This window comes from Arachis hypogaea, chromosome 11, assembly GCF_003086295.3.
Source record: "Arachis hypogaea cultivar Tifrunner chromosome 11, arahy.Tifrunner.gnm2.J5K5, whole genome shotgun sequence".
Classification (NCBI taxonomy): domain Eukaryota; kingdom Viridiplantae; phylum Streptophyta; class Magnoliopsida; order Fabales; family Fabaceae; genus Arachis; species Arachis hypogaea.
In genome coordinates, this window is record NC_092046.1 from 137,052,973 (window position 1) to 137,073,653 (window position 20,681).

Consider the following 20,681-nt stretch of genomic DNA (forward strand, 5'->3'; position numbering starts at 1 on the left):
GTGAATGAATAGAGTATAGTAGATAAAAAAGAATTAAATTTATAGAAACATGATAGAAGTAAAAGACAAAAAGGAAGAAGCATCATTTTTAGGGTCATAAATGAAGATAAAGACTAAATTGGAGAATTATACATTATTAGCCACGTCAATTAGTCATCATCATTGACTGCATGACAGTGGTTATGCCACATTAGTAGTCCATTTGCTGACTCATGTCGGAAATGGACTAAAAGACTTGTATATAACTTGGTGCTCAATCTGAGAAGTCAAATTAGTGTAATTGAAATCTAGAGAATAAAATTAATGCAAAGACCCAATTCAAAAGACTACTTTAGAGATTTAATCTAATCAGTGACAGATCCAGAAAATTTTGGCTGTGGGAAAAAATATATATATAATATAATAATAATTTTTATAATTTTACTATAATATTATAAAATATGATAACTCCTCAAATTATTTAACCAATAAATTAAAACAATAAAATAATAATTTAAAATAATAACAAATAATTTAAAATTCCATTCTTCTAGATTTCATATTTTGAAATGATTGAATAATCTTTCATTGTCAATACAATCAAATATCTCTCTTTCTATATATGTGACTAAACAATCATTTAAAAATTTATCTCCCATATGATTACGAAGCCGGCCCTTTATGACGTTCATAGCAGAAAAGGTTCTTTCAATTGATGCAGTTGCTACAAGCAAAACTAAAGCTAATTTCAAAAGAAAAAACACTAATTGATAAACAATATTTTTTCGAGTCTCAACCAATTTCTCAAAAAGAGCACCAATCCCATTTAAGTTTGAGAATTGATCATCAGAACACACATCTAATATGAAGTTATCAAGTTGACTATCAAGTGCCAAAAGTTGAGTGGAAGAAAATTCTAATGGATAGAATTGAGCTAACTCGATCAACTTCTCCTTATCAAACGCAAAAAATGAGTGTCTTGGGTTCAAGCAAGCTATACAAAGAAGCAATTCAGTATTCACTCTGTAAAATGATTGTTGAGTTCTTGAAGTTGTCTATCAACTACTTGATAGAATATTTCAACTTAAAAATGATGCAAATTTGAGATCTTATGAGCTTTGCGTCTTGATCTTCCTTGTGACACAAATATATCATCCATTTTTGGAACAATAATATTATGTTTATCACAAAACAATGAGACTTCATCAAGTAAAAGGGACCAACCATCATCTCTTATATTTTGCAACCGTTGCTTAGACACTTTAACCAATGCCATAACATTTACAATGTCTTGATCATTCCTCTGTAATGCTTGAGATAACTCATTAGTAACTTCCAAGATATTTTTCATCAAGTGCAAGTTAAAAATGAATTCAAAAGATTGAATGATATTCAATAAATGACATGCTTCAGCTCTTTGTTCTGAATTATTTCCATCTTCCTCAACATATTCAAGAACATTGACCACGGAAGGAAACAAAGAAATTATTTTTTTGCAACCATTACAAGAGCTAACTGAAGTTGGTGGGCAAAGCAATGCACATAGAAAGCATAAGAATTTTCTTTCAATATCAAAGTTTTTAAACCATTAAATTCTCCTTGCATATTACTTGCACCATCATATCTTTGTCCACGTATTCTTGATAAACTTAAATGATATGTTTCTAATAATGACTCCAATGCTAATTTTAGAGATAAAGCATTAGTATTAGAAACATGAACAAGACCAAGAAAATGCTCTCTAACTTGTCCTTCTTTATTCACATACCTTAAACAAACTGACATTTGCTCCTTAATAGAAATATCGCGGGCTTCATCAATCAAAGCAGTAAACAATTCATCCCTAAGATCATTAACAATAACTTTTGTCGTTTCACTTGTAGCCGCTCTTACAATATCTTTTTGAATTGAGGGTGCTCTTAGTTTAAGATACCCACGAGCATTTTTGAAAGCACGATCAATCTTTTCATTATGTTGCGCCAAGAAAGTTTAGAAGTTCCAAAAAAATTTCTTGATTAATAGAATCATCTGTCTCATCGTTACCACGAAAGGCCAATCTTTGTCGCAAAATAAATCTAATACAACCAATTGTGGCTATCAAGAGAATTTGATAATTCTTTTTAGCTTGCTCAGATTGTTTTTCAATAGCAGCACTGATGTGTTGTTTTGACTTCATAAGTGCTTCACATTTTCTCCAAGCTTGATTATGAGCACTATCATGAATCCCAACATGAGTTTGTAGTCTCTCTTTTTTGGCCAATTTGAAAAGCCATTAGTAACAAAAGCATCACCACCTTCAGTATCAGGTTTCATAAGATAACAACAAAGACAAAAAAAACAGCATCTTTTGATATACTATACTCTAACCAGTTGCCATAGTCATCAAACCAATTTGGATTAAACCTTCGAAAAGAAGAACTAAAAGCAATTTGCGAAAAATCATGAGTCCTTGGTTGACAATGACCTTTTTACAAATATGCACACCTAACTTTGTCTCTGTCATTCGGATGATAACTTGAAATCTTTAGTCGTTGTTCTGGATCTGCTATAAGACTCTCTACTTCGAATTCTAAAAACCTCCTTTTGTTAGAAGAGGTCGACGAATTGTTTTGAGATCCAACCTCCGACAATGAAGTTCTTTTGAAATATTTCTCCATTACTAATAGGATAAAATTATAAACCTAAGTTAATTGACTAATATAAATAATTCACAATTCTACACAAATTTAAAATACAGTATAAAATTATATATACAAAATTGATAATCATGTGTCATTTAAATTGATTTCTAAATTCCAACAGCAACAACTAATGAACTAAACTGCAACAAAATTCCAACACCAACAACTAATGAACTAAATTCCAACGCAACAAAATTGATTTCTAAATTCCAACAGCAACAATTACATAGACAGAATCACAAAACTAAATTGCAGAACCCAAGAGGCAATTAACAAAAAGCAATTAACAATCATCATTCATGAATCATGAATGCATGTACTAAGAGGCAAGAGTAAAAAGTCCAGACTGAACTGTAGAACCCTGAACTCCACGAGGCAGAACCCAACACCCGTGCGGCACCCAACGGCAGAACCAGCATCCAGCGGCAGAACCAGCAGCACCCCGCAGTCCCGCACCCTGAACTGCTGAAGACAGAACCAGATGCCGAAGCCCGAAGGAATGGGAAGACAGAACCAGACGAGGATTGAAGCTGTGAAGACCGAGGAAGAAGAAGAAGAAGACAAAACCAGATGCTGAAGGAACGCAGTGGCAGAATCAGACGCGGGCACGCGGCGATGCAAGGAGAAATCGACGGAGGCAGAGCCGGCGCGGGAGAAAGGCTGAACGGGACAGCCACAGAAAAACTGACGGAGTAGGCGAGTAGCGGCAAAAAATCTGGAGGGCTGGAGTCTGAAAGCGGAGGTTGGAAGTTAGAGGTTGGAGCAAAAAAAACAAAATTAAAAAATGGGAGAAGGAGAAGAGTTAGAAATTTAAAGGGTGGAGTCAAAATTAATTGGATAATGGGGACAAATTAAATATTTCACTAAGAATTATTAATTAATTTTTTCAATTTCATTGGGGCAGTTGCCCCCACTACCTGCTAAGTACATCTGTCCCTGAGTCTAACTATCTTTTCTTGTATCCTTATAAATATAAAACATTAAATTCCATATTTCCTTTTACTCAAATATCACCGTTTACTTTTTCTTTTAAAGATTAAAAATGCTCTAGTATCAATTAATAATTTGCTACTAGTAATCATAATAATGGAGGTCAAAATTGGTAGATAGAAAATAAATTTCAATCTAACGTACAAATGTAAACGCAAAAAGCTATAATTTTTTGTTTTAGCTAAACTTGGGTTAGAGAGCAGAATCACGTTTACGTTTAGAAGAAGAAAAAATATCCAAACTAAAATGTGAAGCTTTCAAGAAAACTAAACGTATGTTTTTTTTTGTGACTGAAATAAACTAAACAAAGAAAAACAAAACAAAGGATCTGCTTAAATAGAGGAACAGTCCTTTTTAAGACTACTCTTAAACTCCTCCCAAGGTGAAGGAAGCTCTATATGAGAAAGTTGTAACTTTATCGCCATCTTTGCCATAGTATCTGCCACCGTGTTTGCATCTCTCATAATCAAACGAAAGTCAACACGCCAATTCCAATGCATGATATCTCTTATTTTGAGCACCAATGGATCAATAAACCCAAAACCATATTGATTATTAGTAACAAGATTAAATGCTTCCACACAATCTGTCTCACAAATAACATCTCGTTGACCCACATCCCAAGCTAAGAGATATTCTCTCCAAATAGCAAACAATTCCCCTTGAAGAATACTATTACTTTCAATCATTCCCAAACACCCCCTTTGCCAACTCCCATTACAATCTCTAATAATACAAGCAAAATCAACACTATCACCCGAACCAAGATAACTAGCATCACAATTAATCTTGAAAGTACTAATGGATGGGGGATTCCAAAAACCATTTAGAGTAGAGGGAAGGGACATACGTTGTAGTTCAAAAATATTCCTAAGCTCCTTTTCTGAAGTTAATGCCAGACAAATCACTTTTTCCGGAGGCCAATTTTCATGAGGATTAAAGATGTCATTATTCCTTGCTCGCCACATCCACTAAAATCCCGAAAAGAACTTGAATGGATGCTCTCTGCTATGATACAAGAACCAGTTCTTCAAATCCAAAGGATGACAAGAAATATCCAACCTATGCCATATAAGCTGAGCTTCTGGGCAATCTCGAATACAATGTAAAACCGATTTCTGGTTAGAAAGACATCTTGGGCACCTATCCGATGACGATATCCCTCTTCTAAAACGAAAACTTGCAATAGGAAGAGCTTCCTTAAGACACAACCAAGCCAAAAACTTATGCTTTTTCGAAACAAGCTGACGTCAAAGCCAAAGCCAATTCTCCCGCTCCTCCCAACCAAAAAGCTTCTTACACAACCACAAATAACTATTGCGTGAGTCATAGACTTTGACAGCAGACCCAAACCAATACCAACTTACTTCCGAACTTGTTTGCACATCTATAAACTAAACGTATGCTTCAAAGTCAAACGCTAAGTCAAACACATCCTAAGTAATTTTAAGTAAGGCAATTGCTATCAAAATGTAAATAAATAAAAAATTTTCAATATATTTTGTTAGTATTAATTATTATTAATTACTATTAATTAACAGTATCTGTGGAAGAGTTAGGTAAGCACTTGAATTTGTACTGAACTACACTGATGAGTTGATCGCACTTGAAGGGATAAACATCAATCACTCTTTCTCTCACTAACTTAACTCATAACAATGGCACCGTCTTTCGCAATCAACGATGGCGTCAACGGCGGCAGGATCACTCCTCCTTCCACCACCGGCCGATTCGCCTCCGTCTATAGCGAAGTCCAAAACAGCCGGATCGACCACAACCTCCCTCTCCCCTCCGTCCTCAAAAACCCTTTTAAGATAGTCGACGGTGCCCAAAGCTCCGCCGCAGGAAACCCTGGTAATCCTCTCTCACTCCGAAACCATAGCTGTTACTGCTTCACCTGAATTTTCAATTTTCTTTTTCGGTCAACAAGTTTTCTTTTTCGCAGATGAGATCGCGAAGCTGTTTCCGCATCTGTTTGGGCAACCGTCGGCGACGTTGGTTCCCGGAGGTTCAGACACAGTGCAGTCGCACCAGAAGCTAAAAATTGGTGTGGTTTTGTCCGGTGGTCAGGCTCCCGGAGGACACAATGTTATTTCTGGAATTTTTGGTCAGGATGATTTCCATTTAGCTTTGAATTATTCATTAATTTTTCTTGTCTTGTTATTTTCTAGATTTTACCTTGTTAAGCTTGGGTTGAATTTTTGAATAACTGAATTGGCCTTTTCGTCTTTCAGATTACCTGCAAGAACGAGCAAAAGGAAGCACATTGTATGGTTTCAGGGGTGGTCCAGCTGGCATCATGAAGTGCAAATACGTTGAACTCACCTCAGATTATATCTATCCTTATAGGAATCAGGTTTATTTACTTAACTACTTTTTTATTTTGTTGCATAAAGCTTCAAACTTTACATGAACTTATCTGGGCAGAATTTATTATTCTTTGAATTATATCCTTGGAGCTTCGTATCTTTCCTTTGTATATTGAGTAAAAAATAACTGTTTCTTTGAAGAAAGTTCCATAGAATTGATTATATGCCATTGCGTGCATTTTCCGTGTGATTTTGTTTGTATTGTCATGGCTCTGAGTTGGATATTGTTAACGTAATACATTTTTAAGGCTTATGCTTGTGAATGAAAGTTTTAGTGTGTCCTGCCTACTATTGTTTGTGTCTCAATGATCTTGAGATTATGACGCCTAGCTGGAATAACTTCTGTTGGCAGGGTGGCTTTGACATGATACGCAGTGGGAGGGACAAGATTGAAACCCCAGAGCAGGTGAGCCTATTTGTCTGCTATATGGATAGTTCTTTCGAACTCATATTCATCTTCTTCAGGTATGTTGATTAATTTATTCAACATTTTCAGTTTAAACAAGCGGAAGAAACAGTGCAGAAGCTAGACTTGGATGGGCTTGTTGTGATTGGTGGAGATGACTCAAACACAAATGCATGCCTCCTTGCCGAGTATTTCAGGTTCTCTTTTGGAGGAATTTTATTTTAGGCATCATATATTCCCAATAAGCTTTGTTAGCTTATCAAACTGATGTTTGCTTGTTTTGTTATAATATACTTGCAAAATATAGATGTGTTTGGTATAGGCATATAAGAAGAATAATTAGCATTCATGATTTTTGTGAGTTTTCCTCTTTGTTTAATTTTTTTTTTTCTCTTATTTCAATTTTATGTAGGAACAAAAATATGAAAACTCTCGTGATCGGATGCCCTAAAACTATTGATGGTGATTTGAAATGCAAGGAAGTGCCGACAAGTTTTGGGTTTGATACCGCATGCAAGGTGAATGAAGTTATGCTGTCAATATTTATTGTGAATCTATAATTTGAACATATAAATATTGTAATCTTATCTTTTGGTCACCAATAATTTCCCATAACAAAATATTATAGTTTGGATGAGAAAATAGTTGAACGTTAGGATGCTTTTAACGACACTAGATGCATTGCATTATCTCCGTAGACGATTATACCAATGACTTATTTTATTCAACATTTTTTTCTACAAGTGCTATCTCTTAGGTTGCTGGAAACTTAATTGGATGTTCTATTAGCGTTTGTTTTGAGGTACTGGGATGGGGACTGAGAGATTGGAACTCAGTATCATGTTTGTTGGCTCAGAGACTAGTACTAAAATTTCAGTCTCTGTCTTCAAAATTTCAGTATTTCAGTACCTCCAAAAAATGGAGACACGGGGAGACTAAATTCTTGGGGACGAGGATTGAAATTTTAATAACATTTTTTCCCAAAAATACCCTTATTCAACTTTTCAAATTCTCGTTTTCCCCCTTCCACCATATTCACCTCTCCAACCTTGCCTCACCTCATCCCACACCTACTCTCTCCATCTCCTCTCCTGTGGCCTTCTCCCTCTTCTAGCGTCGTTATTCCCAGCGAGCATAGCAGTGACGGCGGCGAGCTTCATTGTACAAGTCACAATCTAATTGTTGTTTCACCGCTACTATGTCATCATCACTGCTATCACTATCATTATCACCGTTGCTTCCATTTCGTTACCGAGGAGTGTGTTTTGGTGTTGGGCGTCAGATTCTGGTTGAGTGTCATTGACTGAAATATTGGTGTCGGTGGGGGGTGGGGGTGTGGGTGGGGATGGGGAGGAGATCTGAGCAGAGGTTGAGAGCGGGGTCACAATTTCTGAAGAAGATGAAGGGAATGCTGAGAGGAGGAACAATGTGAGGAAGAAGAGCATTGAGACAGTGGAATGGTTCTTATGAGATGATGAAGAAGAAGAAGTCATTATTGAGAAAGGGAAGGAGCATGTTTTGTTTTGTGAACTTAGATTAAGCCATTATTTTGTTCTTATTTTTTTAATTAACAAGGGTATTTAAGTAATTTTACTTGTTTCAGTCTCCATATTTATCATAAACCAAACAGGATACTGAGACATAACTTAGTTTGAGTTAATACTCAATTCGGTCCATAAACTTGTACGCGATCCTTAATTTAATCCCTTTGCAAACATGACTCACATTAGTCCCTGAGATAATTTCCGGTGCAAAAACGTGAATGAAGCGTTGACATGGACAACCAAATGCCATTTTGGAACTTGTAAAACGTCATTTTGGTTCTGGCGCTTAATAGCCCAAAAACGACGCCGGATCACTTGCTTTATTAGGACAAGTTTCAATAAATACCACTACGATATCTTTTTGGGCAATTTGAGTACCAAAACAAAAATGACGTCATTTTATAGAGTCTAACGTGGCATTTGGTGGCATTGGGTGGTCCACGTCAGTGTTCCGTTAACGTTTGTGCATTGAAAATTATCTCAGGGACTAACATGAGTTACATTCGCAAAGTTTTGGACTAAATAGAGACAATTGAAACTTCAGGGGGCTAAATTGAGGCTCGCGTACAAATGAGAGACCAAATAGAGACAATTGAAACTTCAGAGATTTAATTTAGTCTCTGTCTCTTATAAGGTAGTGTTTGGAAGAGAGACAGAGACTGGGAGACAACGACTGAAATAAGTCTCAATATTGTGTTTGGTGTAAAGTGGAAGACAAAGACTGAAATAAGAATGAAGCTCTAATTTAATTTGCACAAAGGATAAAGTTGGAATTAATTAATTAAAATGGCGGTATGTTAGGTATAAAATGTTATTAAAGTTTCAGTCTCCGTCTCCAAAAATTTCAGTCTCCTTGTGTCCTCACCTTTTGGAGATACTGAACTACTGAAATTTTGGAGACAGAAACTAAAATTTTAGTACCAGTTTCTGGGTCAACAAATATGATACTAAGTCCCAGTCTCCGTTCCGATACCTCAAAACAAACGCTGCTGTATACATTTATCATGCCTTAGTGCTGCTTTACATTTATCATGCCATCTGCCTTCTAATTGCATTATTAGTAGTTAAAATTTCAGTATGATATTTATAACCCCTAATTACTGTGAATCCCTTGTTGTTTCCAATGTATTTTTTAAGGCTTGCTGCTCTTTGGTGCTGATTGTAAACATTGATTCTTGTCCGTTGATGGATATAAATTGCAGTTTAATGTGGTCTGACCCTATTCAAATTCTTATGTTAATTCAATGCAGATATACTCAGAAATGATTGGAAATGTTATGATAGATGCCCGATCAACTGGAAAGTATTACCATTGTAAGAATTTCTCTATGCTATAATTTTCTCTCACTCCCTTTGCTTCCTATTTATATCTTAGCTAGTCAAGATTGTTCTGTTGTGTTTCAAGCATTGGTTAAGTTATGATTGCTGATTGCAGTTGTGCGGCTTATGGGACGTGCTGCATCCCACATCACATTGGAATGTGCTTTACAAACTCATCCAAACATTACTATTATTGGTGAAGAGGTTTGTCACAAATCTGATTATTTATCTAGTGTTTGGGCTGTCTGGGGTTCAATGGCATCAATATAATTTGCATCCATATTGCGGATGTTGCATCAGTTTGGTAATTGGCTCTCTGCTATTGACATCTTCTTTTGGTGTACGGATCTAAGTTAAAATAAAAAAAATAAAATAAAATCAGTGTTTGGGTACTGCAATGCTGAAGGACTGGCAAAATATCTATTGGAGGCTTTTATTACTAATACCTTAACATTCATCTGTGATCACTACCCCTTCCCATTTCCCAAGTATAAGATACGTTCTCATGTGCAACTTTAGTACTTAAAGATGTCACTGAAGAAAGTTACTGACTACATTTCAGGTTGCTGCCAAGAAGATGACACTGAAGAATGTTACTGACTACATTGTAGATATCATTTGTAAAAGAGCTGAGAATAATTATAACTATGGGGTCATTCTTATTCCTGAAGGTCTAATTGATTTCATTCCAGAAGTGGGTATTACTCTTCATAAAAACAATTTATTTTACTTGTTTTTCGCCCTTTATGATTTGTCATCTGTCATTGTACAATCAGCACTGAAACACCTGCTGATGATAAGCATTTTCATACATATTGTGCCATTTGCAGGTCCAGCACCTTATTGCAGAACTGAATGAGATTCTTGCCCATGATATTGTGGACAAGGACGGGTTATGGAAGAAGAAACTCACTGATCAATCGTTAAAGCTTTTTGAGTTCTTACCTCCAGCAATTCAAGAACAGTTACTGCTTGAAAGAGATCCACATGGAAATGTTCAGGTGTTTACCTGTTTTATTGTCCTAAATCATTAATCTTATGCTTGTTGTGTTTATTTTGCTACTTAGCTATTTTACTAGGCCTCAACATTGGTATCTTCACATTTAGGTTGCAAAGATAGAAACAGAGAAAATGCTCATCCAAATGGTTGAAACCGAGTTGGAGAAGAGAAAGCAAGAAGGCACATATAAACATATATTCAAGGGGCAGTCTCACTTTTTCGGGTATTTAATCAAATTTTGGTATTGTTATCAACTGGAGTTGCAAGTTGTTGTGGTATATAAGTTTCTTGGGAAATGGGAAGTAAAATGAACTATGCATATGCTTTATATTTCCTCTTTAACTTGACTTATGAATTGTTTTTCTTTAGCTTACATCGTAGACTTAAATGGTTAATATAAAATATGCAGCTATGAAGGGAGATGTGGTTTGCCAACTAACTTTGATTCTACTTACTGCTATGCATTGGGTTATGGTGCTGGAGCCCTCCTTCAAAGTGGCAAGACTGGATTAATATCATCAGTTTGTGCTTCTCCTAATGCTTTTCTCATTGTATTTCTATTATCGACTTAAACATTTCTTGTAGGTTCTTGATAATTGATTGTTGAGATTGTTTGGTGATGATGAAGCTATCAACTAACTAACTAAGCTCCTGTATTTTATATGATCTTTTGATCAGGTTGCGAATTTGTGTGCCCCAGTAGAGGAATGGACTGTTGGTGGAACTGCTCTCACTGCACTTATGGATGTGGAAAGGAGACATGGTATGCTCGGATTTGCCTGATGCCTGTTCACTGAAATTGCGTTCATAAATAAATCTCTCTCCATATTGTTCCAAGACATGGATTTATTGGGTTTTCACAATAAATGCATTTAAAGTAACATTTTATGTATTTTATGGACTACCGTGTTCTGCTCCTTATGAATTGTGATTATGCAGGTAAGTTCAAGCCTGTGATCAAGAAGGCAATGGTGGAGCTTGAAGGTATATTTATGATTTATTCATCTATTTTGCTCCACCAAAATAGGAACATTTTTCACTAAGAAGGGAAAATATTTTCTTTTTTTTCCCTCTTCTCCCTTATAAAATATTTATTTTAAGAATAGAGACTAACTTTTTCTATTTAATTTTATTACTGTTTTATAAATTTATATTATTTTGTTTCATATATCATATACATAAATAGACTTGGAACTTGGGTTGGTCTCGTGATTAACTAACTAGTTCGCTTAAGCAAGTGTCGTGAGTTCGAATCCCACCTTGTGCATGCAGCAACCCATTAGTCAGCAGCAAACCCTTAAATAGAGCTCAGATCTGTGGAGGATTAGTCATTGGTCTGTCGGGTTGGGGGATATTGTGGGAAACCAAAAGGAAAAAAAAGAGTTGAAACATAATAATGTGAAACCTGTTATGATTCACATTAATATATAATTGCTATGACATAGTCGGTTGCCCAAACTTACAGTAGATGGAACCATATTCTCCGTTCTTTGTAAATGTGAACTTGCAATATCTGATACTCCTCTTTGGTAACACATTTCATGTTGAATCATCAGGGGCGCCCTTCAAAAAGTTTGCCTTGTGGCGCGATGAGTGGGCCCTGAAGAATTGCTACATCAGTCCAGGTACTTTCTTACTGTTTCTTCTGCCTGCTTACTATAAATCATTCTTCTTTACATTTATGTTGGCAAAACAAAATTGTTATAAGTTCAACTGTGTTTATTTTGGATTGGAGTATCCTCATGACATAACATATTAATGTTCTTTAATGTAGGTCCTGTTCAATTCACTGGCCCCGGATCTGATGCCATCAGTCGCACTCTACTCTTGGAGCTTGGTGCACAAGCTTAGGCATACCACAATGCTTCTGTCTTGATGATGGTAGCTCTCGATGTGTTTTTTTTGTGACTGTACTACAAATATAATGGATGAGAGTTAGTTAGTTAGTTAGGTCGTTAGTTTTTGTTATTTTTGGTCATCTCCCAACCCCACTTTTTACTTTCGGGAACTTATAAAGAGAATGGTTTACTAGCTGTTCAATGTGCATAGATTTGTCCAACTCTTGTGCGTCCTCAGTTTGTGCCAATGTTTGAGAATACTGTCTCTGTTTTGTTACCTGTCATAGAATGAAAAACTTGGAAAACCAAATGGTTTATGGCGCCTTTGTAGTTTGTACCATGCGTGATTGGCCCAAAAAAAAAAAAAAACCGAATATTGATGCATTATTGAAGTTTTGTAAAATTAAAGCAAAAGTGAGTTGAGTGCCTTGGGAATTCCTACTACTATTAATGCTTCACAAAATCAAGGACTAGTTTGTTTACGAGTACAAAACATTGAGATATGGACACAGACGGTGGAAATTCAGGTGCAGTCGACTTTAGTGAAGTCGATAATTGAGAGTCGTTATATGAAAATTTAGTCAAATCAGTCAAACCATCTAATGACTCTCATCTATTAACTTCACGTAAAGTCGATTGCACCTGAGTTTCTACCATTTTATATTCATCTTAATAAGAATACAAAGACAATAATAAAATATAATTTATTTTTTATTTTTTTATTATTTTTATTAATTTTTTATAATTATATTATTTTATTATTATATTTTTTTAAAAAAATTTTTGAATGAAAAAAATAATAATAAATTATGTTTTCAAATTTATTTTAATTTATTATCAAATAAAATACAACAACATTATTTTTGGTGTTTCACTCAATGACTAGAAACTGGAAAGGGAAATCATCCCCCGGCCCAGACCCATTAGAGCGAGCTACTGTTATATTGAATCATTCATGATATGATGAGTAATGATCCAAGTTTAAATTAAGAATGTAACTTGATGTCGTTATATAACTGTTTCAATCAAAAGGAAACTCAAGACCCCAAAAAAAAAAAAAAAATCAAAATGGAATAAGATTGAAAGCAGCCTAGGACCAGCACGGAAACTTTTGCAACTGTGGGCAAATTATTCACCAATTGGCCATTGCAACAGTTCTCATGGTAACTACAAGAGGTGACTGTGATTGCATCTTGAATTGATTTACTTCTGTTTGGCTCGCGTGGATAATTCAGTCTTTTGTGTCACAAGATGCTCTAGCTTCTATGTTCCAGATTCCGTTGATCAGAAGGATAAAGGATTTCACATATTAACCTTTAATATCATTGGAAACAACAAAATTATGAATCAGTCACGTTTCCATATTTTGAAATTTCGTGGATAATTTGATCATGATGGTGGTGGGGCATGCATGAATAATGTAAAGAACAAAACTTAAATAATTTTTGGCGTTGGCAGTGTGTGTGATTCAACTAGTCATCAGGTGGTAGCAGGTGTAAATGATGAAAAGGAAGCATGTTATAAACACATTCATACATTCAGATATAGACACACACAAGGATGTATCAGGTCATGTATTCATAGGGTTAAGTACATGACTCCTATACAAATGTCCGCTCTACATTATTGAACATTGTCCCTCATCACTCAATCTATGTTTCCGAGGAATATGGTATATGGAGGATGGATGAACAGATAGCTCTGATGTGATCACTATTTGGAAGCAAATAAAATAAGAGCAATTATACAAATCTGCCTCTTCCTATGTTCCTTTCTGCATCAAATTAAATTGGCTTCTTCTGCTTGCTCGCTTTCATTATGCAATTCCAAAAGAGCAGGTACCTCTTCTCTCAAGAACATGACAAGCCGTTTTTTTCTTATAGTGATGACTAATCAGTGTTATTATCATCTTTGTTAGGAGAGTAAATATATGATGTTTGTTATTTTTTTAAATATTATTCAATGCATAAAACAATATTAACATATGTTTCTTTGTGAAGATTTTTACCTCTAGCAGACATATTAGCGAGGTAATAAGGACACTCACTAGCAAACTCATTTTTCTTTTGGTATTTGTTTGCATTTAATTTTATTTATGGATACACTGTATTTCAGAAAATAATTTTTGTCATAATAAATAGTTGAATGAAATACTTTTATTGATACAGTAGTATGATTACATATTTATGTAAAATTAAAGTTATTTGTTCCTTTTAGTTTCTCTTTTTTTTGGTACAAGTAAATTTATCTTTTTATTCTCTTTATGGCTTATGCCTTCCTAAAATAAGCACAACAATAGTGGAGAAACTAAAGTGCAAAACTATCATTACTGCTTTAGGGTTACTGGCCTGATTCTATAAAAGTTCCAATTTTTCTTTTTCTTTCAGATAGGTGGTTTATTCTTTTAGTAATGGAACCTTTTGATGTGTTATGTAGCGTTATGGAATAGTGGGTGTGTTTTTTTATCATTATGAAGAAGAATTTTTGTTTTAAATTTCTATAGAAATCTGAGGATTAAATTTGTTAAGAAAAGATAAAATAAAAACAAAATCTAAGAATTAGGTTTGGACGAGGTACCAGATTTGTACATTAAAAAAATTAAAATATACAAATTTGACTTTCAAATTTGTGTTTTAAGTGACAAATATGATGATTCAATTTATGTTCTTCACATTTTGGTTAATCACATCATACTCCAACAACCTTGTAAAACACTATCTTCTTCTCAATATCAAAAATAAAAAGTATTACCTTGTTAACTTGTTTTTACAGTGCCTGGGCGACCTAAAAGAGGCCAATTTGATAGTGCTAGCCATGTTATGACAGAAGGAGAGCTTTGATTCATGATTCATTTCCTATCTACCCATCACATATATAAGCTTTCCTTGCTTAGGTATAAATGCCAAATTAAATTTAAATAATGAGAAATTTTCAAGTATTCTGATATTAATTATGTACATATTTTGTGATTAAAATTACTAGAATACCAATATTTCTGGAATACTTAAAGCCCTTCCCATTGATACACATGCCATTGCAAAAGCAAAGTGGTTTTGATATATGGTTGTGTAGATGATTATGGCAAATCAATGTTTTTGCATCACACATAGTGGAAGCATAGACTTAATTCTATTTCACTATCAACCAATTGCTACATGTAATGCGAATCTTGTCGTTTTCCCTTATGCCCTTAATTCCGTGATTCTCCCCATCAGTACAGTTGGTTATGATTGTGAATCTCATAATATATAGTGACTCTTTTTTGTTTTGTTTTTATCTTTGTAAGAAACTAAGAATTATTATTGAATCATCATGATCTTCACAAGACTAACTAATTTCTCATTTCTGTCATCTTTCAAGCCATTAGCTTTAGCTAGACAGAGTTTAGGGAGAAATCAAAGGAAGGAAAACCATGTTTAAAATATTTAAATATGTTCTATGATTTAGATACATTATTTGTCTGGGCCTACTTTTTTAATAGTACATAATTTGGTTAATTCAAATAAAAATCAAACCTATTTTTCAGTTAATAAAAAATTTAATCTTAGTTAATTAATTAAATTAATTTTATATAATAAAATTATATATTAATTGATTATAAAATTTAAAAATTGATTTTTAATTGAGTATAAAAATAAAAACCGATTTAAAAAAAACTGGTTTTTGAATAGAAAAATTAGTTTATAAAAAAATAAAACCGATTTTTGGATTAAAAAAAACCGATTTTTAGACCAAAATTTTTTTAAAAAAGCTATTTTTTTAATTGAATTTTTAATCCAAAATTTTAAAATTAAAATTTTTGTTTGATTATAGTTTTGATTAATCAATTAAAAATTGGTTTTTTAATTTTAGTTATGATTAATTAATTTTAAAAAATATAGATATAATTTTTAAAATAATTTTATTAAATTAGTTAACCAAAATGTGATTATAATTTTTTTACCCATTAACCCCATTTTGGATTTTAATGTACACCCCTATTTCTTAGTTTCTTACATGTCCATATAGGTGAGTTTGAATAATTGGTTCTTAATAAAGTTAACAACATTGAAACAGTCATGGTTTATTGGCTCAACAGAATAAATTAAGGATGAGTAGAAGAAAAGTTAGAGACGATTATTGTAGAAGTAACACCTAAACCAACAAATTAAATTATAATAAGATAATAACGTGTTGGCTTGTTTAATATTTTGTTCCCCCAAAACTGGTAATAAGCAATAGGCACGTGATGCCCTAACCCAAAGAGATGATGAGATAATGGTTGTTGGGTGAGCATCACATCGTAACTAACCCCAATAACAAGATTGCAGTGATGAATTAGTGCATGAAGATTAAAGACAGATGCATGGTGGAGCTAGAAGCATATATATATAGTACCAGCTACTTATGCTATGCAAAAAAGTCAACAGCGTAATAATCGAGGGAGAGTGAAATTAAAGACGACAACATAGCAAAGAGAGCCATGTATATGTGTCTATGTATCATATATTCATATGCATGTCCTTTACGAAGGGTCCGAAGCCATATGCCATTTAAAAATATATAGGTCCCCTCGATCGGATCCCCTGTCCTAATTAAGCTCACCATCATGGTTACTTTGCTTCTTCTATTCTATTCTTTATTCTCTTGGATGCACTCTTGTCGTTTCTTACATATATATTCCCCACTTTTTTTTTTCACGGTAATATTCAGACCGACATATTTATACGTCTAAGGATAATTCATCTTAGATATAATATAACATTTGAAATTTTTTTTGAGGATTTATTTATTATATATGGGTTAAGATTATAAAATAAAACAATTATTAGAAATATAAAAATTTAAATTTTTAATATATTATTTTGTATTTATTAAATAAAAATATTTAAAATTTTTTACTAATAATAATAAATTACCATGTGTATCCATAAAAGATACAAATGCAGACAAATGTATCCATATAAAAATAAAACGATAATTGTACCCACAAAAGATAGCTTTTGTGTGCCAAAAATACCCTAATGGACCAATTGTGTAACCAACGTCCGGGTACTTTTGGCACATGGAAGCCATCTTCTGTAATTATAATTGTCGTTCTATTCTTATATTATATAAATACATTTGTCAGTCTGTATCTTTTATGGATATAAATGTAATTTATTCATTTTTCGTATGTCCTTAAAATAAGTATTAACTAAATTTATTTTTACTTCTTCTAAATGTTTTTGCTTTCTCTAAATGCATAAAATGAACATTGTGATTTTAGAATCTGATGCTGCACATTATGAAACCATTATTACTTAACCTTTAGTTGTTGATAAACTAAGGTCATTAAAGTACATGCTTTCTTGCTTTTTGCATCTTTACGCTAAACTAATCCTATCAATTATTAGCAATTTTCACGGAAATGGCAGTACTAATTAAGCAATGATCTAAAATTTTTTTAATTTAAACAAACTTGTAATTAGTTCGTAACTAGTTCTCCTAAAAGTCATTGATTAAAGAGGCTAAATTAAAGTTGAAACAAATAAATTTAAGCTGATAGGACTTAAATACATTTTAAAAATCTGGACATGTGGCATTTTCATTGGTAGGTTGGTTTGTCTGGAGTTTTCAAAACAAGTGATCAAACATAAATAATTGTTGGTTTTGAGGAAATAATAATAGAATTTAAAAATCATGTCTGCCAATTGAAAGGCATATTGGCTGAGATGAAGTGTTAAAATAGCCGATAAATTTCTTTTAATAATAACTTAATTAAGTTTTAGTAAGATCAAGACACAACTACAGTTCTTAAACCAAGACTACTATTATTGCATAGTTTCCCAGAAAATCAAAGTTCGAAGTCGTTTTAAAATTCAAATTAAATATAATTTATTATAGTAATGCAGTGCTAGCAAGCAGTAGTACATAGTAACAAAGCTGGATAATTCGGAGGCAATGGGAAAAGCGAGAAAACAAACAAAACTAACGGACAGAACAAAAGACAAAATAAAGAACACAACACAACACAACACAACGAATTGAAAGAGCCAGCTGCGTTGTCGCTTCAATTGCATGGCTTTCAAAGCATTAAAAAAAAATAAAAAATAAAAACAACAATAACAACAAAGGAACCACATGTATAGCAAGAACTTTGTACTTCCAAAATAGATAGAGTAATAGAAGATTACTACTTTAGAGGCCGCGGAAACTGACAAATCACCTAGTTTTTAGTTCTTACAAACAACAAACATGCACGTATCTCATCATTTCCATAATAACACTAGGTATTTATTTATCTTCTTTCATTAATTTTTTCTTGGGCTCTACATGCAGAATAGTAATAAATTTTTAGAAAATAAGTTTAAAGTTTTAAACCTTAAATATTCTATATGAATTTTATAGGAGCTTTAAAAATATCATAACTATATATATATATCGTGGTTATGAGAATCAAATCAAATTCGGTTGATTTTGATTGAATTAATCGAAAATCAATCGTTAAATCGATTCAGTTTAGGCAAAATAATCAATTGATAATGATCGACAAAAAACTAAAAAAATAATTGAATTAGTGTAATTTTTTGTAGTTAACTTATTTAATATAATAAAATATAAAAAATTATTTTTTAAAAATATATAATTTTACACAAATAATTATTCGATTGAATCTCAGTTAAATTTTCAAACTTTTGATATATATATATATATATATATATATATATATATATATATCTATTGATTTGAGTAGATAATCAAGTAAGAAATGTGGCTAGCAGGAGAAAGACAAGAGCTTATGGTAAAGAAAGTGCGTGTTTGAAAATGGGACCTTATTCATTAATTAAATTATGTTGTCTATTGCCAGCACATGACTCATCATTTTGCCTCCAAACAAAGGCCATTAAGGCATTAACATCCTCAACTCTCTATTATCCATCTTTATCTCCCTCTCTCTCTGTAGGGTAAAACCAAAGTCCTACACGGGCCCCACTAGGGAGCCTTCAGCCCCTTGTATATCATATCCTTTTTTAGTGGTGGGGCCCACTTCATTGTCAACTAGTTGTGGTCCCGCTTTGGATTTTATGAAACTAGTCACACTACGAAATGGGCTTCAGATGGAGCCCATTTATCATTGGGCTTCATCGGCACTCGCTACATGACAACTGTAAGAACCGTCTCACATTTGTTGCATTTCCTTTTCTAGTTTGGTCATTTCCCTATCTTGTACCCAAATGCACGGTTCAGTTCGTCTCATATATTTGAAGGTAAATCCTACAAATCAACTATTAAATCAAATTTTATATTAAATTATTAATTTACTCATTTTTTAATAAAATAATAAATTACAAGAATAATCAAATCTGATATGATAGAAGAAAAAGCTAATAGTACTCCGTCAATATTGCAGTCAATATTCAACTTAAAAAAATATTAAAATTTTTTTAAAATAAGAACATTCAAAAGTTAATTAAAAGAAATATTCAAAATTTAAACTAAAAGAAACTCAATTTTAATCTATAGTGTTCGCTAAAATTAAACTGTTATAGTGTTGATTCTCTAATATTATTCATAATAAAATAATCAAATTTAAAATAGACATATAGTGTAGTATAATAAAAAAAATTATAAAATGCTAAATATATATACATGATAATAATTAGTCACTAAAACAATATGATAATAATTAGTGACTAATGTTTTTGTGTACAAATAATACGATTGTTCTAAAGTTTATGGTTGATTTGCCTTGTTTTACACTATATACTAGAACTCAAAATCTTTGCTGAAATTTGAATACAGATATTCGTTGTAGGTTTTTTTTTTTTTTTTTTTGAATCCAAGAATAAGAATATTCTCGCATGATTAATGATTAACATGTTAAGATATTATACTGTGTGATAAAGAATAAATACTGAAAAATGGGAGTGAAGGAAACAGAGAGAGGATGATGCCGTGTGGAATAAGAAAGAATGTCCGCACTCTTGTTTCCAATTTTCGGTTGTCCCCAGCGATTGGGTGTTCATCTGACATCATTAATGGCTATTGCTCATCAAACATTGCACACAATGCGGCCTGCAATTCATTCTGTGTTTCAAATTCAACCATGTTATAGTCATTTTGGCCATCGTAATTATATATATATATATATATATATATATATATATATAATAAATTAATAATTAAAATTATTAGAATACTAATATTTTTAAAATACTTAAAAATTTTCCTATAATATAATGATAAATTGAATACTAGTAAATTGATTTAATGTAATAGATTGATACGCTTTCTTATAAATCTTTAAAAATAATTTTAAAATTGAACTTACATAAACTACAATGATCTAATAATGTAATGCTATATTAATAAAAATAATTTATTTTAAAATTTATTACATAAAAAATTATCTAAACCCACAAATTTAATTAGATGTTTGTATACAATTTTTTATTATATCAATATTAAATTCTATTTTTATTTTAGTTTTTTACTAATCCATCCCTTATTCCTAAAATAAGGAAATAACCTTTGTTAACATGCATTATTAATTTTTTCCGCTATCAAAGTAAACTTCATAAAACTTGGTCGA

The 20,681-nt window shown here is 32.7% G+C and overlaps 1 protein-coding gene across 1 annotated transcript; it reads left to right on the plus strand.

Moving 5' to 3' along the window:
• The first annotated feature begins 5,199 nt into the window (after positions 1-5,199).
• LOC112722856 (pyrophosphate--fructose 6-phosphate 1-phosphotransferase subunit beta) lies at positions 5,200-12,437 on the plus strand. Its single transcript, XM_025774036.2, has 16 exons — positions 5,200-5,504; positions 5,596-5,757; positions 5,885-6,006; positions 6,372-6,425; positions 6,516-6,622; positions 6,838-6,943; positions 9,220-9,283; positions 9,405-9,493; positions 9,852-9,983; positions 10,120-10,290; positions 10,397-10,512; positions 10,699-10,810; positions 10,968-11,052; positions 11,229-11,273; positions 11,846-11,914; positions 12,064-12,437. The coding sequence occupies exons 1-16, from the start codon at positions 5,309-5,311 to the stop codon at positions 12,138-12,140; spliced, it is 1,707 nt and encodes a 568-aa protein (XP_025629821.1). The 5' UTR covers positions 5,200-5,308; the 3' UTR covers positions 12,141-12,437.
• Positions 12,438-20,681: the final 8,244 nt, after the last annotated feature.

Bases quoted from the DNA above. Each gene is read 5' to 3' on its own strand.
- LOC112722856 (XM_025774036.2), top strand. From the start codon at position 5,309: ATGGCACCGTCTTTCGCAATCAACGATGGCGTCAACGGCGGCAGGATC. The intron at 5,758-5,884 runs GTCAGGATGATT...TTCGTCTTTCAG, and splicing joins TGTTATTTCTGGAATTTTTG to ATTACCTGCAAGAACGAGCA. The intron at 6,944-9,219 runs GTGAATGAAGTT...AATTCAATGCAG, and splicing joins GGTTTGATACCGCATGCAAG to ATATACTCAGAAATGATTGG.